Genomic DNA, 26,896 nt, shown 5'->3' on the forward strand with positions numbered 1-26,896 from the left:
AACAAAAATTGGGAGAAGGCGAAAGCACTTTCCTTATGAGAAAAGCAATCTTGTTTGTAGCTCTTCAGTTCAGAAACATTAATAAAATTATGCAAGGTACAGAGAAAGTGAATTGAGAACTTTTTTTTCCTTCCTCTTCTATAAACTGCCCAGAGAGCCTCAGCTATGCGGCAGTATACAAATGGTAATAAATCATAATAAATAAATAATAAAAACAGAACATAGGTGATTGACTACAGATTCAAGACAGCTTATTAATTTACACAATTCAGTGCTTTAAGAATTGGTAATGGCTACTAGCTTAAATGGCTTATAGACAAATTCAGAGAGGAAAGATCTACCAATTGCTATTAATTATGGTGTGTATAGGGAACCACCATGTTCAAAAGCTTACAAACTGGGCGATGTCTATGCCATTAAGTACCAGTTGCTGGGAGAGGGGAAACAAAAGGGCAGTGCTTTTGCCCTCATGACCTGCTAGAGGAATCTAATTGGCCACTTTAGGGAACAGTTGCGGGGTGGATTTTGATGTGATCCAGCAATGCTCTTCCGATGTTCTTACTAATCTAGAGGTTGAATAGGGTAACTGTCAAATTAACTTCAATGAACGATAGACCACAGACACAATCCAGTGCTCCAAGCACTGTAGATTCAGACAAATATCTACATTTCACAGAGAAAATTGCACAATTTGACAGAATGTAGGATAGTCATAGTCTGTGCAACAGCTGATTGTGGCCTATTTAGTGAGAATATCCTAGTGCCGAACTGTCCAGGTACAAAATAGTTATGCACGTGTAGTTCAGTAGGTTTCAAATGGACCTACAAAGCATATAGCTGAGAGCAGGTTTTCAAGTCAAGATTTAAAGCTGAGTGACAAGTGTCTGCAAGATCAAGGCTCTACTTCCTCCAGCTGCAATAGAGTTTTTAAAAAGCAATTAAATGTACCAGTGGTGTATGTAATTGTAAATAAGACCTATTCACTTTAAGTCCTTTAGCCTCTAAACTTTTTTGTTGCTTCTATTCTACTCCAAATGCCTACATAAGGGTTTTCTCATCTTCCCCTATCCTATTTTCAACCTGAAAATTAAAGTCTTGGTATTTACAGCAGACATTTAAGGGGGAAATAATGAATTGCACATTGCACTTCATTGTTCACTCAGCTACTTATGGTTTTATATCATCCTGCTTCGCTTAGCTGTGCAATGATATTTCTGTTGTTTGATTTTTGGTAGTTGAGCTGGTACAAAATCAGTTAATTTTAGGCTAACTTTGTCAAAAGCTTAAATTTAAATATGATGCCAATGATTTTAATGGTTCAAACTGTTCAAGAAAACAAGGAAAGAATTAAGACCCTGGCCAGCAACTAGTAGAAGGCAGGGGGTAACATGCCAGTACCCCCCACCCTCCTTTTGAAAAGAATGGGAAGAAAATGCTTTGATTTGCTAAATAAAGCAATTCAGACCACCACCTTATGCATGTTTAAACAGAAAAATGTCCTTCAACTCCTAGCAGGCCCCAACCAGCATGGTCTAAACAAGCATAGGATTGCACCCTAAAACAGCCTTGTTTTGGATACTCATCTGGTCATTATAGGACACTAGGAAATTCACTCAGGCAAATGAGCAGGCTACCTCTGGCAGCCTACTATATTTCTAGACTGGGTGTGGAGGAGGGAGCTGTGCCCCCTCCTCACCCAGCCTAGAAATATAAACAAACAGTACATGCTTGTTTACTTGATGGACCCTGTTCAGACAACACGCTAAGACATGGTGGTTAAGCATTCTGAGCTAAACATTTTGGCTTAGCATGTCATGTGAACCATTCCTAACCATGGTGGCTAAATAACCATGATTTGCTGCGAAAGGGTTAGAGGCCTCCATGGCTTAGAGTGTCATATGAACAGGCCCATGATCTACATTTGGAATGTAGCACAAGCAAGTAACATTGAATGTCTTAGAGTATCAACATCTTCCCCCCCCCCCTTTAACTACTTTTATTTACATAAAACTGCATCAATGGTCTCAAAATAGCCAGATTTCAAAATATTACCTTTGTTCAGTTGCAGCACATAAACATTTTAAGTTGATAGTGAGGCATAGTTTCATGTCAAAGAAACCATTTTTTCAGAGGACAGGAAGCTGCCAGTAAATGCAAAATTGTTGTGCTAACGAGTTTGACTTGTTACAATTAAAAAGAGCCCTTCTGGGTTAGACAAAAGTCCATCTAGTTCAGCATCTTGTTTCTAATAATAGCAAGCCAGACATTTCCAGGAAGCCTGTATACAGGGCATGAAATAAACAGCATACACCACCTTTATATGCCCCCAACAACAGATATTCATGAGTATTCTACGCAGGTAGGCAACGTAGTGCCCGTGATCATCAATCCAATCCACCGGATACTTTTCTTGGAGCCTGCCAAGGTAATCTACCCTTTTTACTTTAAAAAACATCAACAACATATATTTTCTTAGTGGCAGCTGGGATTGCTGTGAAATAGGTTTCTGTTGGTGCTGAAACATGCACGTTCAAAGGAGTTGCATACTGTGATGGGTCACAGAACCCACCTCTGCCTTTTGGTGCGGGTTACCTGTCCTTTGTCATGCCTCCCATGGCAGCCATTTTGTGGTAGTGCACAGAACAGTTCTTCTAATCGCTAAATGTGCCCATGGCCCCAAAAGTTTGCCTACCCGTTATGCTGGGTTTATTGCCCCAATGAAGGTTCCATTTATCTATCATGTCTAATAGGACTAACAATGGCTATATTTCATTAATTTGTCTAACCTCTTTTAAAAGTAATTAAGCTAGTGGTCATGAGTAGTTTAATGGCTAGCCCGCATCCTATGGCAGTAAATTTCACATATTAACTATGCACTGAATGAAATAGTGCTTCCTTTGTCTATCTGATTATTTTCATTGAGTAGTACCTGGTATTATGAGAGAAGCCCTTCTATGTAACTTCCCCATACCATTCATAATTTTAGAAACCACTATCTTGATTTTAACTTGTCATTTTTTTCCAAAATAAAATAAAAATCCCTGATATTTTAACCTTATTTCATAGGAAAGGTGGGTGGCAACCAGAGACAGGACTTTTTCGGTAGAAGCACTCCACATACGGAGTACCTTCCCCAGAACTGGCCCCCAATTTATGGAATATCTTCCCTTTTAAAGATAGCTCTATTCTACACCAACATAATCCCCTGCGTGTGCTTGCACACTGATACCGTTGAGATACTTGATCTATATAAATCAGTGGTTTGCTTCCCTGTTTGGTTAGAAATGTATTTTTTTCCTTCATGACCAAAAGAAAATATATTTAATTCGTGGATTTTATAGCAAAATAAACTGTAGTACAAGAAGCTCACAATTTTGTGCCATTTTAGCTGGCCTTAATAGAGGTATTACTATTATACTGTGTACTGGGTTATTTCTACAAAAGGAGCTGGTGTGTACGCATGTGCACGCCTGCGTGATTGTGTGCGTGCTTTGCCCAAATTAACTGAAGCTTGAAAGTGACAAGATGTACATACTATTTCAGCCTAGTATAGACATTTAACTGTACTTAAGTGGCCTATTGTGGTTTTGCTCTAACTGTGATAATCGTCTACACTGATTCAGGTTAATCAAATCTAAACCTAAGTGAAGCTGGCATCCATTTTTCATGTAGGCAACCCTTAGCTTTAACTCCAAGAAGAACTAAAGCCTGCAGAGGAAATAGTTTTGACTTTTTAAAGCTGTGATGATATCCTATGGTTTGCAAGTCCACCCTACCTACTATAATGCCTGTTATTTGTAAAAAACATTATGAAGGGCTACTGCAAATTATTAGGTGTTGTCAGGACTCAAGCCCATAGCAACTCTTGAGCTAGTGAAATGAACACCTGAACCAACACAGATCTGCCACACGAACCAAGGAAGTACATTTGCACCAATTGACCAGAACACGCAAAACTCCCTGTTTGCTCTGTAGCGTGAACAACTAGAAAGACCTGCTTTTGCCACGCTACAGATCAGGCCTATGCTTCATCCTGCCCTTAAATGCACAGGACCCAGGTCTGAGAGTGTACGTTTGCAATGTTATAAATCAGTTCAGTGTTGGTAGAAGTGCCTCTAGGACGCTGCCACATGCCCTCTCCAGTCGATTCTGACCTATACGCAACAATTTTGCAAAGCACCAATATGAATATCTGGCGATGGAGGCTGCTGGTCCTGGAGCAACACATGTTGGATTAGATTACCACAGCTGCTTTACTTTATCCTCTGCACTTTTACTGTGCAACAGCTGATGGCATCACACAACTGTGCCTGGATAGCATACACCCTAGCCCAGAGATGGATTTGCATCCTATTTCCCCACCACCCAACGTAGAGTGAAGCCAGGATCAGAACCCCCAACATATGCCAGCTGCTAGATACAACCATCATCCCCAGTCCCCACAGCAGGCTCCTGTGTGAGGATCAGTCCTTTTGAGATTGGGTACATACTTCTTCAGATTCCTTTAGAGTCCAAGATGAAACATAGATGGCCCCAATTCAGAAAAATGTGCAGGAAGAGTGGTAGATATAATGAGTTTTCTTCTTTAAAAAACAGAACAGAACAGCAGCCTCCCACAGTGAGCCACATGAGAAGCACCTGTTTCTGTACCTTCAAGTTTCAAAAGAAATTCTCTTAATTGGGAAGAGGGGGCAATGCCACTGCACACAAAAGAAATTAAAAGGCCTTGGTGCATGTATGCAAGTCCACCCAGAAACAAACAGAAGCTTGGTGGATCAGAACCACTGATTTTATCTAATGAGAAGCTTTGCCAACTATGACATAGATCTCAGTTTTGTATTCTTTCTTTCAGCAGTTTGTGACACCTTACTTCAGGATTATTCTATTTTATCCTAACACCACCACTGCGAGATAAATTACACACACACAGAGAGAGAGAGAGAGAGAGAGAGAGAGAGAGAGAGAGAGAGAGAGAGAGAGAGAGAGAGATTAGCTGAAGATCACCCAGTAAACATTTCATGGCTGAGCAGGAATTTGAAACTTGGTCTTCCTGGTCTAGTCTAGAGCCCAAGTAATTTTCTCTATACATTATATGATATAGGCACAATTCCAACTCTGGTTTTGTCATATTTTGTCACCACCGTTTTAGTGTTTTCAAAATTACTCTAAAACCATCTATTCTTAGGGCATAGTGAGGGATGCATGTCTGGAGTACACTTTTCAAATGAATAGTATGACAATGAGCTACTTTTATAGTTGCTTGACTTAAAACAAATTACATTTAAATAATATTTTAGAGAGAGCACAATTAGCAGTAAGCACCAATGGAATACACAGAAGCCGGTAACAGGAATAAACTTTTGAACTTACAATTTGGGGAGTGTAAGAAGTGCAATGCCATTTCAATATTCAGCGTTCTATTAATATTTTGGATACCATTTACATCTCAAGAAATAAACAAATTCCTCATAACACATACATAGACATTTAGGTCAATGGCTAAACCTATCAAGGGCACCCACTATATGGGTATACAACACTCAAAAGCCACATTTCTTAGCCAGTGACACATGTATTCTGAGCTAAATGGGGGGGGGGGGTCCAGATTGTGTGCTAAAAGGAAACACCAAACTACGCAGTCAGTAGATTTTCAAAAAGAAAAGGGGGGAAAAACTAGCATAGCTTCAACACTTTCTTCTACCCTGCCTGCAAACTTATTCATTAGGAGGGACCTGAAGCTGGGTCCCCAAAGTCCAAGGGAGCCGCTTCTCCTCGTCCCCACCACACATCCTTGTTGTCACTATCCTCGGTCATCTGTCTGTCGATCCTTAAAGCTGAGGAAGGAATCTGGAATAGCCCCATTCATGCTACTCTTTGGGGAAAAACAGCAATGCAGCTCTCTGGTGGCTGAGAAGCTCCTCTCGTGTTCTCTCTCATTCCTTAATGGCATTTTCAGTTGGCAGAAGAAGCACATTCAGCCACCATATCAGTGGCACTACGGTTTGCTTGACAGAGCAGCATGGGTAGAGCTAAAACAGCCCTCTCCCAGCTGTAAAGGTTTGGGATACTAACTGAAATGGTGCCATAGCAGTGGAAATGATAGCGGCAGGCAGCAATAAGCTGTGGAATGTAAGGGAAAGAGTGAAGAAGGGGAGTGGAGGTGAACCCCGTGTGTCTCAGAACCCAGACATTTTACTTGCAGGGTCTTAATAACTCCTCACTGCTCACAATCAGAGAGGTGCTTTTTCAACCTTTGTATTTAGAACCAGACAAGGCACCTGCAAAAAAAAAAAAATGTCCCAGTTCATTGTGCCTGCCTGCCAGCCAGCCCTTCTTTCGGGATACTCCATTCCATTCCCACTCACATGTTTTCTGTCCCCCCTTCCCCCAACATCATCTAGCATTCCCTTCCACAAACCCTGAGGTTCCCCCAAGCCTGCTGATACCTCTCTCTTATGCATAGATTGTGCTGTGTTGAATAAGGATCCAAACTTGGAGAATGGGTTCACTATTTAGATGTAGAATGATCTCCACATTGGCCATCAAGGCCATATGGGAGTCTGGGGTTCTCCTTTCTTTTTGGGAAGAGACCATAACTCAGTGGAAGAGTGCATACTTTGCCTGTAGAAGATCCCAGGTCCAATTCCCTGCATCTCTACTTAAAAATGGATCTCTGGAAATATGGTTGGAAAGACCATGGAGCACTGCTGACTAGTAGACAGTAATGGGCAAAATAATGCAAGGTAAGTCAACTTAATGTCTAAGGCACTAAGGTTCATCCCACTGCCTCACTCCAGACCTTTTTCAGATACTACCCACACATTCACAAAATTGTCTAGACAACTAAACAATGGTTAGAAATCCGCCCTCTCCATATTTACCAATATGACATCTGAGGTATTGTAAAATAGCCAATTTTGCACATGGAAAGCACACACAGCCCTACTTATAATTCAAAAACAAATGGTGTTGTGAACTGCCCAGAGAGCTTTGGCTATTGGGCAATATAGAAAAGTAATAAATAAACAAGCACTACCAGATAGTCACTAGCAACAGGCAAATAGTATTCCTGAACTTGCAAGCAAGAACTGAAGTAACCGAGACATCAACGACATGGATATTTTATGCAATTAGTACCTGCACCTTGAAGAGTGTGAGATGGGAGAGCTCATTCACTAGCTGAGAAGCAACAAATTCTTCCCTATCTCTTGCTTAGATGAACAGGACCTTAACATTCTTGGTGAAAGAGAGATGGGAGGAAGGAAACCTTGTGTGCCATATGCAGCATGTACTAATTTCACACATTGCTCTCAAGAGCTCTGATGTTCCTGACAGAAGACTGGAATGAGAGAGCTCTTGACTTATAGTCTTATCACCTGAAAATGCTTTCATAAGATCTTATGACAATGTGAATATTTCAGGGGAAAGTTACCTTGTGGTAACACTTCCAACTCAGAACAAGCTCTAAGGATAAACTCCAGAATTGAAGACCACTAAATAATAAAATGCATCCTGTGATTCTTGGTGCTCCATAGTCCAATGGACATCATGTCCAAAGGAAAGGTAGACTCATCTGTGACACAGGGTGCAAGCTCTCTGCACACAAGGGAGCATTCAGGAAGGGGAAGCTTGGAATTAAGTCCAATGTCCACCTTCTTCACAGGCAATACACCCTCCTCCATCACACCTGCTCTCTATTCCCTCACACAGCATAGAATCTTCAAGACAGATTTGTGCACTCACTGGTGTGTTAACTGACAACATAAAACATTTCTATCACTCAGCTTATCCCACTTTTACCTATCCAAATTAGGCCAATATTCACAGTATAAGCACTTTCATAGATACATCTTTACTAACAAATATTCCCCCTGACATTAACTAGAATACTCATTGAATAACGAGTTATCAACATTTCCATGTCAGTTAATAATCAGTTGAAACCTGGCCTAGAAGTATATCATATTCAGGTATTTCTCATCAATAAAACTAGCATACCTTCAGTATACAACATAGGTTCATGATTTATTTGTAATAGTGACTAGGCCGCAGTAGTCTTACTTAAGAGCATATTTAAATACCTAGGTGTTATCTCAAAACTGTAGTCTTTATGAGCCAAGCCTAGAGGGAAAAATTTACTCTCACCTCTTAAAAAACCTTAGGTGTGTGACAAAGAATAGAGGCATCAATATGTTTACATGTTAATGCTTTCACTTAACATTGAAATTTTCCATTCTCCTGTTGTGTCCAAAGCCTGCAAGACCTGAATCAGATATAAACAGAGACTTCTTACTTAACCTACAGGTATGGAGCTCAACTATTTGAACATAGTTTTACCAAGAAAGAGTAAAGTGAAGAGATGTCTGAACGTATGTAGTAGTAACCAAGACAGTTAATGACACTGAAATGAATGTGTTTACGTGATGGGGGTCGATCCCTTAATCGTGGTTAAGAGAACAAGAGTAGGCTATGGGCTACCACACTTTCTACCTAGTGCAAATTCTCCTTGCTCATAGTCACCTACCTAAACTGTGGTTAGAACAAACTAGTTCCCTACTTAAATAGGATTTGCTAACCAGCTTCAAACCCTGGCTAAGAGACGAACATGGTGGTTTTTATACCAATTAATGTGGATGGGGGAATCTGTACCAAAAAGAGTAAACAAGAAGAGCACCATCATGGTTAAGAGATGATTTCCATTACGTCTGCACCAGCCCAAAGTAGTTGACTACATAAAAGGTCAAATACCATGATAACTACTTTGCCCTCTTTGCCCTAGTTTCCTAAATTACCTGAGGAAATTAAGGATAATATAACCAAGGTCATGTTCTAACAAGCAGTTATTTCAATTTAACAAAACTATAGCAAATTTTAACTCCTCTCCTATTACCTTCAAAGAGGACTCTAAACTGAAGAAGTTAGCAAAAAGTCCAGGTGCAGAACATGGTTACTGTAGAGTCCTTTCCCATCCATCCCTTTCCAGTATGCCCCTGCCCACCATAAAGATGACTACTTCCTCCCCTAGGAAACAACTCTCCATGGCAGCCACTCAGCAAGATTAGTGCAGCAAAAGAATGGAACCTAATAATTATAGAAAAAATAGACAGTTCATGGAATTGTTAGCCTGCCTTTAGTCATGGCAATGCTGGTCCACAGAACTTTTATGCAAGGTCAATCAATCTAGGGGTAATTGAGGACATTAACAAAGTAGCTTGTAAAGGGACCTAAAGGATGATATATCTTTAGAACTTACATTCAATGTCCATTCTGTGATCTAAACAAAATAAACCTGGGGATTCAATCCAGCTATCAAAAGACCATTCACAGGCGGCATTCAGACATAACATTAAACCATAGTTTAAGTTATGAGAACAAGCATAACCTCAGCGCAGTTTGCACACTCATACCTTACCCTTCCTCCACCAGCATGTCTGTGAGATAAGATGCTTTTGCTTTAATTTTAGATTAACTACTATTCAACATGTCATCTGAATGCTAAACTGCAGATCGCTATGGTTAGTGATAACAAGCCATCTTTATTAACTATGTTTTTGTTTGTTTCCACTAATCATAGTTAAGATTAACCAGTTTGTGGCTCTTTGACAACACGACAGCCCACAGTGTGCAAGGCTGCAGAGTGTGCGAGGCACATGCGGCTGCCATTTTGAATATGCAACTTTGCTCAGGGGCTATCATGTTGTGAGAATACAGAAAGTGTGGGTTATGCAAGGGTACTGCAGCTCATCGTGAGTTAAATTACCCGCAGCAAGCTGCAGTGCGTAGTCCAAGCCCGATCTCTGTGACAAATCCAGATACCCACTCTGTCCCCATATCTACTCTTGCAACATTACAGGACCTAATATTAGCATCCACAACATCAGGGGTTCATACAATACTGATCTTCCAGTGTGATATATTCCATCATTTCCCAGTATTGAATTCTGCATAGGACAAACAGACTAATCTCTACACTAAATAAATGGACACAGATCAAGACAGTAGAAACAGCAATATTCAAAAATGGGTACAGGAACATTTCAACCTCCCTGGACACTCGGTCTCTGACCTTAAGGTTCTTGAACAAATTAATTTCATGGGCAAATTTCAATGCAAAACAGCAGAACTACATTTCATCAAGAGGTTCAACTCTATTTCCTGTGGCTTGATTAGGGAAGTGTTGTCCAAATCTGGTTAGTATCTGGATTCAGACAAGACAGCAAGCTGCAGCTAATCAAAACAGAAGCAAATGCCCCTGAACTCTTTTTCATGACCACACTGGAGAAGGGTGCATAACTCTGGGAGAGGCTACACTTTTTTATGCTAAACTGTAGTTCAACATTACATCTGAATCAATCCACTAATATACATCTACTACAGAGCTAGCAGAAATGAGCTTATTTATTTATTGCAGTTGTTTAAATCCCACCTTTTAGGATAAAAATTCTGAAGGCAGCTTACAATTAACATTAGTGAAAATGCATTAATAAAATCACAATAAAATTATCTCACAGGGAACCAAACTGAACCTGAACCAGAAACTGGAAGAAATCTTTATTTAGTTTTCTGAACTGAATCAGAACCTGAACTATTATCTGAAAGTCTGTTTCACCTGAACAGAACTGGAAAAGAGCGGGGGGGGGGGGGGGCGGGGGGGAGATCAGGTTGCCAGTTCAGAATAAGAGTTCAACCAAAACATCTGATGTGCTACACTCACTGGGTCCAGCAGAACCAGAATGAACACATAAAATAAAACCAATAGCTGAGAGGATTTATGTAGAAGCTTCTATACTCTACCCTCTTCAAGGGCTAACCCTGGGAGGCATATTTCTCCTTTGGGAGAGAGGTTTGGTCAACGCACAGGTTACAACATGGAAGGGATACAACACATATATGAGGTGATTCAACAATACAATAGATAGGACACAGTCTTTACACAATCAGTACAATGAAGTCATATATGTAAATGTTAAATGAAGTAGGAATAGGTTTGAAATAGGGAATATTGTGTGAACCCAAAATTGGGGCAGGAACAAAGGAAATAACACTACAGAAAGACACAAAAGGATGAACAAGTATGAATACAAATCTTGATGGCAGCTGTGAAACACCTAAGGGTGCCTGAAGCAGAACTGAACCAAAAATTGATGGGTTGACTCCCATCTTCTGTGGAGCAGGGGCAGTCAAACTGGAGGAGGCCCCTGGCATTAGCCTGGGCAGCATGTTGAGGTGAAACAACTCAATTTCATTTCCCTGCCCAGACAGTTGAGCCTCCCTGGACAGGACCACTCAGCGGCTTTGAGCTCACAGAGCTAACCCATCACCCTTTCCAAGAAAGGCTGATAACTCACACACTCTAGTACAAAATGAATACACTAAACAAAAATCAATTTTAATAATGACTATTGTAAAATCCTGCAATAGTTGAGGTAAATGGGCAGAATGTTCAGCTTCTTGTCAGAGATACGTAATGCAGTTGTGTTGACATTTAGCTATTAAGCTCATTCCTTTCTGCAGACCTCCACATTTTACACCGTGTCCCAGGAACGCTGGTGGTCTTCTGTTTGATACCGTCCCACATGGAGAGGAGCCTGCCACAGGAGCACCTCATGGGTGATTTCTGTACATTCATTTATTTACTTGTTCAAGTATTTCTATACTGCTTTCCAGGGCAGAACATTTCAAAGGAATTCTTGGGAAGATACTGGAGACTCTTCAGCCCTATGAGATATAGCCAGTCCTGATAGAGAGTTCCTGTGGGCACTGCAATCAAATCGGATCCCTGCCCTTGCACCATTTGCTATCTTGAGTTAAGTGCCAAGTATCAAACAGAAAAGGCGAACAAGCTGCTGTTCTCATGCCTTGTAATTTCTACCAGAACAGTGTTTGGAGCACTCTGGAAGACTGTACACATTACAACTGCCACATCAAAGCAACTTTATGTACTTCCACATGCAACCCTTACCCAGTTTCTTTGTGAGGGGAGGATGGGAATCTCATTATTTTTCTACACAGGTCAGAGTATCTGCTATTGTGAGAGAACCTTTACTATCCTGTCCTCCTTCCCATCTAGGCCCTACTTTGGAAATACTAATTATAATAAAAGCAATATGTCCAGAAACCGCCATTTGTCATCCATTATCATGAAAATAACATGCAACTTATTACTATTTCTAATCATTACATTTGGAAAATACTCAAACTGCAGCCCTTTCATCTTAAGGTACAATTTCTGACACACCTGAATGCTGAAAACTTTGCCCACCCCCCAGTATAAAAGAGTGTATAAGAGCAAGGAGGTTTAGATCAATGTTATTCACCTCAAGGTTTGCGGGGCCACTGGCAGCCCTCCAACACTCCCAGTACAGCTCCACATGGCCAGCCCCTCTCCTTGCCTTTCTCTCTTCTTGCTCCCCCCTCTTCTGGCAATGACTGTTTCACAAAAAAAAGCCCTGCCCCTTCCTACCCAATTTCCCATCCCTGCTGCTTACTCCCCCATCTGTTTTGGTCCATGATGCTGTCACGCCTTGCCAGTTCCAGCTCTCATGCATTCGTACTAAGTGAACAGGCACCCGGGAGTTAGCCAGTGAGATGAAAACAGGAATCTTCCAGCCCAGCAGTGAGGGCCAGTGGGCCAGTTATCATGGAAGTGGACAGCTAAGCCAATGAGTGTTGGTGGAAAGGTATGAGGAAGAAGATATCCTCCTGGAGGACAGGATGGTCAGGTAGAAGAAATTTAGATGGAGGGTGAAGGTACAAGATACTAGACCATTTTGCCTTCAATGGCAATAGAGTTATATCCACACCCCTTTTTTTGGTTTTATTTTGAGAGAGGTAGCTGGGGCTTGCCTTTGCAGATACAGTCTGTCTATCTCTTTTAAAATAAAATGTATCTTTTTAGCCTTCTTGGTGCATAAGACAAGGAATTTTTTTAAAACAAAATATTAGGGAGGGGAGGACTTATGCCTCTGTTCGTTTGGCAAATCATAGGTCAGAATGAGTTTCTAGAGAAGGTTGGTTTTATAAACTAATTTGTTTTAAGAGTTATAAGCTGATGAAAGCAGATGTGTAGAGAAAGCTCATTTGTTTTGGTGCTTTATTGAAGGCTATCCAGAGTGTGTGGAAGCATCTCATTGGCCACTGTGGGAACAGAATGGTGGACTAGAGAGGCCTCTGGTTTGGTCTGGCCGAGCGTGTCTTATGTTCCTTATATGATGCTGCTTCTTGAGCTGCATTTTAATTATAGGATGTACAAACAAATGACAAGAATGCCCATTAAGAACAATGGGAGCTCTCTGAAGGTAGTTGTACATGGAGGAAATGCATCAAATACACCAAAGGTAAACAAACAAGAGAAATAGGAAGAAAAATGGGGGCAGACTGTATTTTGCATTCCAAAAATCCCCCCAAAATGGATAGATTCTTAATTACATTTATTCTGTGTTAATTTAATTAAATAGTAGTTAATGTCGCTCTCTCATATAAGTTTGGTGTGTGGTGTGTGTGTTTCTCCTAAAGTGGCTCCCACTTGGAAAATAATGCAGCTCGCTAATTTAGATATTACTTACAGACTGAAGATTTGGAATGATACAACAGGTTGAATTAAAAAAGCAGACTTCATACCCCGGATTTTCCCTGCACCTGTTTGTGGTCACTACTGATGTGGCTCACAGGTGGAGAAACTCACATAGAGACCTAATTCGCATGGCACTACAGTCCGGCATGGCTTAATTTACCCATGGGGGGTTGCCACATTGTGCCAGGCTCCCATGGGCACCCAGCTTGCGGTGGCCAGGGCTGCTTGAGAGTGAGACCACCCTCAAATAACCATGGCTTGTTTAAAAAAAAACCCAGAGATACCTGGAACAACGCAACAGCTCCTGCAGATAAAGTAAGCCACCGGGGAGGGGGGTGTCATGCGAACCAGAGAGTTCACTTTGGGGTATAGCCAGCAGATGGAAAACTCTAGGTTTGCAGAACCTAGAACTAACTCCACATGTCTTAAAAATTCATCTCACATGTCAACAAATCACCCCAACACGCCTTAGCTCCCACCTACTTACAAGTTTCTTTAATGCTCAGGGGCAACTAAAAAGTTTTGAAAGTATTTCTTAAACAGTTAAAATATGCTTCAGTTGTTTCAAATGAGTTCACAACCTCCTTAGCTACTACACAACAGCTTATAAGAGTGCTTTCTCACACTGTATGACCAGTGTGGTCATTACAGTATTGGACTAAGACTGGGAAGGCACAGATTCAAACCCCCACTTTGCCATAAAGCTACTCAGAAGTTCCACTGAGTTCACTGGGACTTCCTCTCAAGTAAGTGTGATGTAGGGCCAATTACTGACTTTGCATCGCACTTGAATAAAAAGAGAGAGAGGCTACCTATGCCACCTTGAGCCCTTTGGGGAAAAGACAGCATTAAAATATAATAAATCATTTCAGTTACAAAACCAAACATTTCAGTTACAAAAAGCATAACTACTGCATTAGCTCACAGAGAAAGGCAAACAGGATTCGAAGAAGATTCTGATACTTTTCATATCACTTGACAGAGAAACAATTTTCTAAAAGTTGAGCAGCAAGAAATTCTGTTCATCTGAACAGAAGAGTTCTATGCAACTTGACAGCTCATCACTCTCCCCATCCAAGACAATGCATCATAGAAACGATTTTGAAGCCAAACATGGTACACTTTTTAAATTGCCATGCCTCATCATTTCAGAAATCAATGAACTCTGGTGTAATATTAAATCCTCCAATATAGCATCAAGAAAGTTGCTGCTGTCCACATACTCATGCTTGATTCACACCTTTTTTTAAAAAAATACCTGGCATAGCAATACCATGGAGCTTAAAGAAATCTATCAGAGAATCACCAACAGCTACAGTCTGTTCACAAATTATATGCATAGCATTTACCACTGGGGGTATATTAGTTTGACCTCAGGGTATTTTCTCCCTGTTGCTCATTAAAGTAAATGAGTAAGTTCCCATTTACTTCAGCTACTAATTTGAGGTAGGCTTCCTGCTATCAAGAGACAAATGAGGAGAAGCTTCTGAGACTGCAATACTATAGCACTTACCTGGGAGTAAAACCCATTAAACTCAACAGAACCTATTTCTGAGTAGACATGTATAGGATTAGGCTGTTAAGCCTCCTTTTCTGCATTCCTGTACAACAAAGGTTGCTGCCTCCACCAGTATTACTCCCTCGCAGATCCCAGTATATGGAAAGTCTCCTGCTTGTATGGTCCTTAACAAGCCCTTAGGAAGAACCATGTGGCCAAACGCCTGCACATGTCCCAGGAATGGTATGGGAATAATGGCAAAGGCAGTAACAACCATGAAGATATAAGTAGAGGAAAATACAGCAGCCAAGAGGTAACAGATACACAGGTACAGAATGACTTCATAGACACGGCTGGCATTCTTTAGAATGGTTTGCCAGTTTTGAAACAGATGTCTTGCCTCCCTTGCTTAAGAAAAGACAAAACATATAAAACAGAAGTCATAAATAACTAAGAACGTTACTCATCTAATTTATCAGGGAAATACCAGGATCGATGTGTGTGGGGTGAGCGTGGGTGGGAGCAATGAGCATTATAGGTAACAGATTCAACCAGAAAGGTTTACAAAGTAGCAGCTCCCCATTTCCCTTTAAGAATTTAGTCAACACAGGAGCCCACATTAGATAAGCAGTAATAACACCTCCATGAGAAGTAGCACCCATTTTTCTTGACGGTAGCTCACATTTTTCTTGATTTGAAACAAAATACAGGCTGCCTACATACGTTCTTCTAGTCTCAGCCATCACTTCCTCTGCTATGCCAAGTACCCACAAACGAATTGGTTTTTACATGCTAGAATTTTTATAAGTGCTTTGTTTAATCCAACTGGAATAGGGAGAGTTGGCGTGGGGGAGGAGAAAGGTGGTGCCGAAATCAGAGTAAACTATCCTGTTCACACTGTATTGTAGTCCCACAAAAAGGTTTAACTTTAGAAACATAGGAAGCGACCTTAAACTGAGTTAGACCACTGGTCCGTATAGCTCATTATTGTTGACAATGACTAGCAATAGCTCTCCGAAGTTTCCGGCAGGAGATTTTCCAGGCCTACCTGGAGATGAAGGGAAGTGAACCTTTGACCTTCTACATGAATTCTACCACTGAGCCTAGCACCTTTTGCATGTTCCTGATTGTGGGCACTGTTTCATGTGGTACCTTTTGTGCATCAAAACTGTACTTCATACAACTTCGAATGTCCAAATGAGACGCTGAGTTGCTATTTGGTGTAACCAAATACATCTTTTAACTAGCTTTTCTTCCTAAACTACCCAAAGACATTACATTCACAAACATTCTTTGTTCATTGCCGAAAGATATTTGCAACACCTAGAAGCCACTCAGTGTTTAGAAGCCGATGCATTACTGAGTTGATAAAATAGTTAGGCCTCAGAATAAAACCATTAGGAGATCAAGAGATCAGATGCCTCATCTCTTTGTAGATCTGTCTTTGATAGCAAGAAAATGTGAACTTTTTTTTTTTTTTTTAAGTAGCACATTTTTCTTTGGTGGACAATAGTTAAAATTCGTTACATGGAAAAATAAGCTTCTAGTTATTATTCAGTCATCTCTGTGCATGACTCTTTACAGAATAATTTAAGGAAAAAAGACAGATACCTAAACTAAATAGCTTACAATTGAAGCATTGAGGGTGAGGAAGACAATTGCAGACAAGGGAAGAAAAGAGCAGGGCAGATTCAAGATAAAAGGAAAGGATTACAGACAAACTGTGTTAACTATACCTAGGTTTTGTTTTAGGTGGGGATGTTATAAACTAAGGCAGAGGTGGACAACTTGTAGCACTCCAGATATTGGACTACAACCCCCATCAGCCCCAGCCAGCATACCCAGTGGTGAGGGATGATAGGAAGCACGCTCCAATAATATCTGGAGGGCCATAAATTGCCCACCCTTGGACCAAGAGGTTAAGTCAAAGGCTCCATGCAAGTGTTTCTGGAGAGACTTCAAGGCAGAGGGAGAAACTAGGATGAAAGGGAACTGCTGCTTAAGGGTGCGAGAGACTTTACAGCAACTCAGTCCAAATTAAACCATGATAGTGTGTTTTTAAAACACAGCATTCCTCACAGACACTGTCATTTAAATCAGGTCTCCTTACTTACATGTGCAAGAGCAATCCATGGGCCAGGCATAAATCATGCTTCCATGCAAACACTGCACAGTGACCCATTTTATTAGCTGGGTTAACTGTGAGTTGTTTAACCCATGATTAACCTACATTGTCCGGATTCAGACATCACGTAGCAACCCCCAATCTGCCTCATCAGAGGTTAGGTAGTCAAAAAGGCTGTGGAATATGGCTTAATTAACCCACTATTTGCCACTTTTATGTGTGAATGGGCCCAGAGCAACTGAGTGCCTAGTTTAAATCAGTTGCATGCTTTTCTTACATGCTCAGCATCACGTTTAAATTAGGCCTGAGGGTGATAGAGTTGGAAGAGGCAAGGGAATGGTGAGAAATAATGGGAAGAATATAGAACACTATAGGACCCACTTTTGTGAAAATGTAGTTGTATTGGAGCTTCCAATAAGAATGAACCAATAAACAAACTGTTTTCCATCAGAGGTAGCAGCATACTGCTAGTTTCACTATCCCATAATAAAATATTCCAATACTTTAGAGTCCAATTCTTCAGATTGTTCACTACTTGGGATATGTAAGAAATGCTTTCTCCTCTGGAGTACACAAATGCCAGCTGTTGAATTCATAATGAACTGAAGTCTCTAAGCCTATTGTACTCTCAGAAGAGACTGCAGATATGTGGGGACACTCAATCACAGCCCTAGATGTAAGGCAGCTTTTTGGGAAACTGAGCCTTAATACTACTTTGTATACATTTATGGATATACCTTGTGCATCGAAGGCATGATGTGCAAAGTCCAGGGATTTACAGCATTACTTGCCTCCCTCAAGTATCCCTGCACTTTTGCACTTACAAAAACTTCAGCAAAGAAGCATGGAGCTATCCCCTACAATAGGCAGTATTACATTAAACCTCATCTGTACAACATAGTAGCTCTCAATCATATTAAATCACTTCATCCAGATTATAGTGGGAAAGCAGGAACCAATAAGTCACTTTGTGCCAGACTCTTGACAATTGAAAACGCAAATAGTGTAAGCAAATCAGCTAAACTCCCTGATATAAGAGAAGGTGAAACACTCACAAAACAACAGGCAACTTTGATCTGATTATCAAATAGATGCCATATGAAGCAAGCCTTGATATATAGCAAGCCTTGATGGAAAAGAAAATTACATCAAGATATTGGGGTGCAGTGCACTTCCTAAGGAGAGATTCCATTTTTTACAAACCAAATTCTTCTTCTTAAATGTATCCAACTATTTGAAACTAATTAAGTTCTTTTCACCTATGACTTCTTTATGAATATTTTTCCAGAATTTAATCACCTCTAGTTGCTAGAAATAGCTTCTGATTTGCATTTTAGATTTATGGGTAATTAGCAGCAATTATTCCTTGGACCTACATGCAGGCTCAATCACTGCCTTTTTACACCCCTCAAATTTCAATTGAGTTTTGCACTTTATTTGGAAAACTGAGAGAATTCTCAATATTGTTGTTTCCCCTGCCAGCCAATCACCTCTTCAGCACTTTTAAGTACTTGCCCCACTCTAGCCAGAAATGCACTCAATCCACCCAGTTTGAATTAGCTGTATCTCCCACATTTATCCATACACTTATCAGCCAATACTTATCTGTTGTTCAACTAGGCAAAATAGCTACAGCTTTTCCCCGGTCTGAATCTCAACCCTATCCTTACCTTAGCCAGAGTTTCAATGTCTTCCAAGGGAGCAGGTGCTCTACATTATGAAACTCGGTAATAATTCATGTCTCAGTAAAATAAGCATCTTAGCCTGGTAATACGTATGCATGTAAAATTCCCCATAAGATTTTCGGCACAATAATCAACCAGGACAGAGCAAAAGACGACTTCCAATACTAAGGATTCCTGCAACTGGGGGTTCACTCTGTGTACAGTACAAGAGTTGCACCTGAATGATGTGTAGCCTGATCCCGTGCATGTTTACTCAGCAGTAAAGCCCTTTCCCAAATAAGGATGAACAGGACTACAGCCTTAAATTTCCTCTTACCACATAGAGGTGGGGAGGTTTGATTTTAGACGTGACCACAAGTCCAAATGTTCTAGAGAGCAAACCACACGTTAGGTCATGACTTGGAGCACATTTTTGCAAGCTCTCAACATTTTAAATAAAAAAACTCACGTTAAGAAGGCATTGGTAGCCATATGCAACAGTTAAGACAGATCTTTCTTCTGCAACACCATTTCACATTTCAGTTGGCAACTAGGGGTTGGGGAAGATTTCAACAACGGTGGCAGCAAAGTTCTAGCAAAGTTCTCAGCAAAAACTTTGAGATAAAATAATGTGTCTTTTAAGAGCATTTGTATGAATTTTTTGTACCTCATAATAACTACAAAAATGATGCCAACGCAAAGAGTCACACTCTGTTTAGGTAAAGGGATTTGCGCTTTTGGCATGCACAAGAACGTAAGAAGTGCCCTGCTGGATCAAAGGTCCACCTTGTCCAGCACTCTTTTTCTAACAGCAGGCAACCAGATGCTCCCAGGGAGCTCTTAAATAGGGCATAAAAACAGCAGCCATCCTCTACTGACTTAGGCATACCTCTTCTGAAAACTCCTGCACTGCTGAACCTTTTTCCTTTCCAAAGCCATTCTTAAAAGCTAGGGGCCATCAACACATCTTGTGTTAGGAAAATCAATAAGTTCATCATGCACTGTCCACCCCTAGTACATAAGCCCAATTTCATTTGTTTTAATTTGATTTGGGCCAGAAATATAGGTGGCTCCTAAGGAATAATTAGGTGTGGTCTAAAATATAGATCACCATCACTCCAGTTAAAGTGATCCTTGCTCCAACCCTAAATGGCAACCCTGCAATCCTTTCACCAGTATGAAGCATCAGTCCTTTTAGCAGTTAGCCAATATATTCCATAAAAATAATTAACGTTGTGAAATAATATGAAGTCAAAACCTTTGAGGAGGCAGGCTAAATACCCTCCCCGCCCCTTCAAATTAAGAAAATAATAAAGAGTAGGTATTAAGCTGGTATGGAACGCTTTCTGTGCAATTCAAGACTGCCTTGAACCACAAGCATAATTAAGCTTACTATGCAGAACCTTTCTGTCCAATGCAAATACCCAAAGTTTTCTGAATAACTAGCCGGCCTTTATAGAAGACCTGACAGACAGCCTTCAAAGAACGAAGGATCAACTACTGTATATGAAATGCTATGGTATTAGACTATTGGTCTATTTTTATGTGATAAACACATCAATCTAAGCATTTTGCCTAGTACGTTTCAAGCAAGATATTGGTTTTACTACTCAAAGATCCACTGAAATGAAGCACACGAAACATACGCACCCCATTGATTTCATTAGGTAGTAATAATAAAAATTTAATTAGATGTGCTTTGTGCAGCAATAATGCCACTTCGCAATAAAGCTTTTTTTTGGGGGGGGGGGGAATAATATCTCACTATAAGTGTCAGTTACTGCTACAGATACTCATAGGCATGTGGAATCCAGGTAGTATTAGCAGGTGTAAGGCTCTGAGACAGGCAGTTCAGATTAGTGCCATCATGTTTCCACAACCCAAAAGAACATCAGCCAGAGATGTATCTCTGCGAAGGACTGACAACGTCTCTAGATGCAAGAGGATTGCCCCTGTAATATTCAGCAAGAGCAGGAAGCTAGACACATCATGTTTACTATTAATTAAAACATTTCAAGTAAAAGGTCACAAAATTAAAGGTATTGAAGCCTAGGGTATACTACCATTGAGATCACAGGGGTGGGGAAAGCAGAATGAAATTAATCCAGCCCTATTGGGACTTGGACTATAGAAGCTCCTAGCCACACTGCATCTCAGTACCAAAACATGATCTCAGCTACTACATGTGCTGCAGCACTACACACAACAGAATGAAGTGAGGACAGAATGAGACTGGAATGTTACACCAGACATGCCAGTTGTAAACCCTCAAGGGCTTTAGCACAGCATCTGTGGGTCAATTTAATCAAGAATAAAAGAAAGCAGATTTGCTCCCAAATTGTACTTGCTTTTTGCTGCTTCTGTGGCAACAGTGGCAGGCTGAAACAGAGGAGAACAAGTAGGAAGGTGCTAGGACAAATCCTAGGATAGGTCATCTTCACCTAGCACATTTCTATAGCATTTTGTTGGACTGTAGGTTTGCTGCGTTGCCTGCTTAACACTCAAGTAAAAAAAATCTACCTAGTGGTGCATGCTTTTATAGGGGTCTACGTCATCATGCTTTGGTCTCTTGGGAAAACAAACTGTGCAAGGATATCACATGCCACTCTGGAATCAATATGATTTACAGTTGTCTGTCATACAACCACTGTGTAATCTTAAGAATCTACGCTTTCATATCTTTAACAGAGCTGTGTTTCTAGTCTTCATGTTTGCCAAGATAAATCTGAAGGGAAAAGTACTTATGGATTAGAAAAACAGTAAGAAAAAGTTCAATCAAAGCTTTTAAAAACTATTTTTAAATTCTGATCAGTTGTAAACAACTTCTATTTTTCACCTTTTTGGAGAACAATTTCATATTAAGAATGCAGGGAAAGAAATGCAAAGTGTCCATCAACTGGTTCCAGCATGCTACCTGCATAATGCCAACCACCAGCAACAAGAATATGCAGATCAAACACCTGTAACCCAATTTCCAAAGAGGCCCTCGCAGCACAAAGGGCCCAACCCTGCATTATAGCAAAATCCAGACCATTTTACTCCTTTTAAGCAACAGATACGAATACCAAAAGAAGAAGAAAAGAAGAAAAAGCTCCCTCCAACCATTCCTTACCTGGTGGCAACTGAAAATTCTGAATATTTGTTGGATTCTGAGGAGGCTGAGGCAGACGTGGTGCTAAAACTGTGGGAGTCAAAGTTGCTCTGATTCCACTTGTAGTTGCCGTCGGAGTCCTTGGTAGGCTCTGCGCCACTGTATTGGCTGCACCCTTAGCCAAGCCTGTGGGGGTACTTGGAGGCGCAGGAGGTACCCCACCAGGATTAGGGGCTACGTTGGGCAGGCCAGCTTGCATAGTTTGCCCAATGATCATATTACCCCCTGTAGTACTGGGCTGCCCACCAGCAGCCAGAGTTTGCTGCTGGGTTACCGCCTGCACAATAGTTTTAGGAGACTCCGATTTGATGACCTGCGTGGTGGGTGCAGCCGGTACACCAGCGCCTGGCTGGCTGTTCACAAGAGAGGTCTGGAGGGAAACACCAGACCCCACGGTGGCTGCAGCAACAGCAGCAGCAGGAAAACTTCCCACACTGATGGTTGAATTGATCACAGTATTGCTCCCGTTCTGGGTGGCTGCGGCCACTGTGGGTCCCGCTGTGTGAATGGGTGGCCTCACCAATGCTACAGTCGGCCCTCCAGCCCCAATGCTTGGGGGTTGTTGCGAGATCACCGTAGGAGAGGGCGAAGAGGCGGAGGACACCCCAGTGCCAAGGAAAGAAGTCTGGATGACGGTACTTGGAGCAGATGGCAAGACGGCGTTAACCGTGTTGACTTTCCCCACATTTCCAGGTCCATTATTAACAAGAGGGGTGACGGCGGGGACAACGGCAGGGTTCGCTGTTACAGGAGTGGCTGAGAAAGAAGCGTGAGAATTCATCACCACATTACTCCCATTTAGAGTCTGCACCGCCGTTGTGCCAATTTTACCATTCCTGGTAGATAAAGCTGTCGCCATGGTGCTGATGACCACTGATTTGCCCTGGCTGAGGGTCCCTGGGGTGACAGCAGCTTCAGATCCACCTTGGACTGTTGCAGTGGTGCTGGTGCTGGTTGTGGTGGCCCCATCCAAAGTAGAACCCTGGGACCTGGCGTTATGATTGATTACACTCCCTTGCACTCCACCAGTTCCTGCAAATAAAACAAATGAGGTTAAATGGCAAGAACACACGATATAAGAGAGAAGCCAAGGAGGTCCGTGGCCAGACGAACCAAGGAGAGACCACCTTTTCATGTGCCAAACCACTTCCATTCTCTAAGGTGAAACAAGTGGGAAAAGGTGAAAATATTAAATCGTACTGGAGAAATTAAGAGGTTCATCCCACTGTTCCCCTTATTGGCGACTGCTGCAGTTAATGACCAAAGCCTCCTGCAATTCAATGATAATAATAAAATTAAGTGGCACAAACACAGCAAAAATAAGCTCATAAGGGAGGTATTTCTTTTTGCCTCTTTGGAAGCTATAGCGCTATGTTTGATAACATCCTATTGCAAGCCTGCTCTTGCAGCTGCGGGGGGGGGGGGGGGAGAGAGATGGGAGGCAGCCAGAGGAAAGTACATAGGGAGAAGCCCCAAGGTCTCTAACCCTTCCATTTGATCCCCTCATCTGATATACAAAAATCTAGTAGCTATACATTTCTTGGCTAATGGAAGAACATGAAAAAGTGGGGCTGAACAAGAACTGTCAGACTGATGATACAAGAGAAGAGGTTACAAAGCAGCGTTAGAGGACTTCATCCTCCCTCTTAAACACACACGCATTAAACCCTGCTGTTTTGATTGCTGCCCCTACAAAGAAAAGCAAATAATAACAAAGACACTTCTTTTGCACCCAGAAAAACCACTGTCCCTAGCAAAGTCTGGCCTTATGACTTGCACCACCTCTGACTCTCCAGGCCCTGCAGTTAGTAAACACAAATAGGAGGACTATAATCAGAAAGATAGTGTCACACAAATCAGGGCAAGGGGAGGGTTTGTCTTCTGATATCCCCCTGCACTAACCTGGTGTCATGACAGGCAACAGTGTCCTCGTAATATTTCAAGAACATGAGAGCAAGGAGGGAGGAATTATACAGGGAGGAAGGAGAGTACAAATATTGGGGGGGGAGAAAAGCACTGATCCCCCCCCCTTTTAAAATGCCTACCCGTGCAATGAAAGGCAGGATCTACAATCCCCCCACAGTCCACCGTCTTCCTGTAAGGGGGAAAACATTCACAGCTGGACTGTCATCTCTCCCAACCCCACATGCAAGAGGGGTTATGCTCCGATTCTCTGCATACCAGAGTCTGGCATATTGTTTAAGGTGAAAGGAGAAAAGCAAAACGTTGGAGTATAACCCTACAACAAGGGAAGGAAAGCAGCCAAACAGACCGGTATTTGCAAAGAGATTTTTTTTTTAAAGGGTCCCTGACCCTCAAGTCCCCCCATCACTTCCTCTTCTCAGGGGAAGCTGGTGTTATCATTAATAACATCCCCCCTCCTCACACTTCAGCAACAGAGTGGGGAGGGTAAAGAAGAATTCAGACAGCTACAGAAAAAAAGCATTATAAATGGGGAGGGGAGGGGAATCTCCCCTGTAAACAAGACAATTTCTTATTTCTACCACAAGGAAGGGGGTGGAGAAAGGGGGAAGAAGGTACAGAAGTCAAATGATAAGGATCTTTCCTCCTGATCCTCAGGAGCACCTCAAATACTCCAGCTATCAGGAAGACTGGGAAATGACATAATTAAAACCAAATACTGAGGTGAAGAGGAGAATCCTAAGGAGGAAAACTATCCCCCCACACGCACTGATCACATAAAAAAAAACCAAATCCATTTTCACTCTAGATGTAGTAGAAGGAGGAGGGGGAGACAGTCCCAGCCAAAAATAGTGCGTTTTCTTTAGGGGGGCAGAGGGGGCTGGCATTCTAGGAAGGCCTCCCTTGTCTTTCCCCCAACCCTATGCCACCCCCTTGCATACTCCAAATCCTTACCAAAACAACAACGAATATGGGAAGATTTGTGGGGGGGGGGGGAGGTTAAAGAGAGAAGAGAAAGAAAGGGGGGAGGCAAGCGAGAGATCAAGGAGGGAGGCAAGCAGTCGTGGCTTAAGAAAGGGGGGAGGCAAGAGGGAAAGGGGAGGCCCCTGTTCCTGAGGAGGAGGAGGAGGTGGCAGCCCCCCTTTCCCCCCTCTTGCCTCGCCAGGTTACCTGGCTTGGTGATCTCTGGGCCACTGAGTCCCATCTTGACGGCGGCGGCGGCGGCGGTAGTGGTGGTGGTGCTGCTGCTGCTGCCGGTGGTGCCGCTGCCGGGGCTCTCTGTTTGGACATTAGCATTGCCTCCTACTACTACTCCTCCAGGACTAGGGCTTGGGCTGCTGCTGCTGCTGCTGCTCACAACATGGTTCCCCAGCAGCCCCCCAGCGGCCCTGAGGGTCTCCTGCGCATTGTGGTGCTGGTGGTGGTGGCCTGAGGCCGCCAGCTGAGACTCCAGGGAGCCCACTAGGTCGCTTACCACCTTCTCATCCACCTCAGTATTCAGCAAAACCTCATCCAGCAGATCCGAACCCGCCGCCATCTTTTTTTTGGAGGGTTCCTGTGAGCAGCTCCCTCCCGCCCGCCGGCCCCCCCTCCCTCTCACTCCTCCCTCTTCCCTCCTCCTCCTCCTCCTCCTCCACTTCCCCCCCCTTTCCCTCACTCACTCATTTTACACATACACTGATCTCCCCTCCCGCCTCTGCTTTCCCGACTGAGCATGCGCGCAGACCGCTCGGCGAAGGGGGGCCGAGGCATCACATCAGCGGCCGGAGAGGGATTCCGCCGGCTCCTGATTGGTCGCCGGCTTGTTATAAAAGCTCGGGCAAATGGCTGCGAGCGCTTAGTGAGGGAACGGGCGGCGGCGGGCCCGGCTGTGGCCTAGTCGAAGGGGAGGGGAAGCGGGAAGGCGCGTCGAGGACCGGGGGTGGGCAGGAGGGGGGAATGGAGAGGGGTTTGTGATGAATTGAGCGTGAGGGCGGAGGCGGCACGGCAGACCGCCGTCGCCGCCTCAGAGGCAGAAGCCGCCGCCGCAGTTCTTTGTCTGGTGAAGCCCAAAATGGCTGCATATTCCTCCGCCGCGGCGGCGCCTGCTGCTGTTACTCTGCCTGCCTGCGCGCCTCGGTCTCCCTCGCTGGATTGAGCCTGAAGGGCGCCCCACACCTGTGCCAGCTGCTGTAACCGATATATCCGAGGGGAGGGGAGGCGGGGATTGGGTGGCTGAGGGAAAAGAGGCCCGGGCGGGAGGCAACAGGCCGGCTACCAAAGCTCCGCCGCTACTGTGGCGGCGGGTTGCTCGACCCGGCCATGGTGGCTGCTGAGGGAGCGCTCGCTCCACTCCGCCGCCGCCGCCTGTCTGTGGCTAAGAAGGCCTCGTCGCGCCGCGTAGCTCTACTAGCCAAGCGCCCTCCTCCACTTTTGCCCTGGGATGCCGGGAGAGGAGGTCACGCTCTCGTCGCGCCCTTGAAGAGACGGGCCTGAGTTCGCTTATATATATTTATTTATTTATTTACATATACGGATGCCCATCCCCGTTTAATTCTCTCGTCGCCCCACCCCGTTTGTCCCAAGAGTTTGGCCGCCGGTTATGTCACACAACCCAGATACGCGCCTTTCTCAGCGCCCCCTTCCCTCGTAAGCTATTTGTCCTCTCGCTTGTCATCTTGAATAACCTCCCCCAGGCTCCCAAAAGCACTTTTCTATATACCCGTCCGCAATATACAAGTCTTTTTCAAAGGCTTTCGCGGTTTTAACTTGCTTTTTAGTGTCAAAATAGTGTCGTCTCCCGCCTTTTTCAAGCGTTCCGCCGCTTCCTTTGCTCCGTCCTACGAGGTCGTCAGACTTTACACTTCAAACCGCCTTCATCTGTTAGGAGGTTCTTATGTATAATTCACACAACCTCTCTCTCTACATACTGGCCTGCGAACAGCTGTATATGAATATTCTTATTGCAGCCGCGTCCGACCTT

The 26,896-nt window shown here is 42.9% G+C and overlaps 1 protein-coding gene across 1 annotated transcript in view; it reads right to left on the reverse strand.

Moving 5' to 3' along the window:
* TAF4 (TATA-box binding protein associated factor 4) overlaps positions 1 to 25,472 on the reverse strand; it is an 86,978-nt gene extending 61,506 nt beyond the window's left edge. Inside the window, exons 1-2 of the mRNA XM_063146804.1 lie at positions 25,105 to 25,472; positions 21,973 to 23,043 (exon numbers count right to left, since the gene is read on the reverse strand). Coding sequence (XP_063002874.1) covers positions 21,973 to 23,043; positions 25,105 to 25,471 — 1,438 coding nt within the window. The 5' untranslated portion in view covers position 25,472. The remainder of the gene's footprint in view (positions 1 to 21,972; positions 23,044 to 25,104) is intronic.
* Positions 25,473 to 26,896: the final 1,424 nt, after the last annotated feature.

Source organism: Elgaria multicarinata, chromosome 1, assembly GCF_023053635.1.
Source record: "Elgaria multicarinata webbii isolate HBS135686 ecotype San Diego chromosome 1, rElgMul1.1.pri, whole genome shotgun sequence".
Classification (NCBI taxonomy): domain Eukaryota; kingdom Metazoa; phylum Chordata; class Lepidosauria; order Squamata; family Anguidae; genus Elgaria; species Elgaria multicarinata.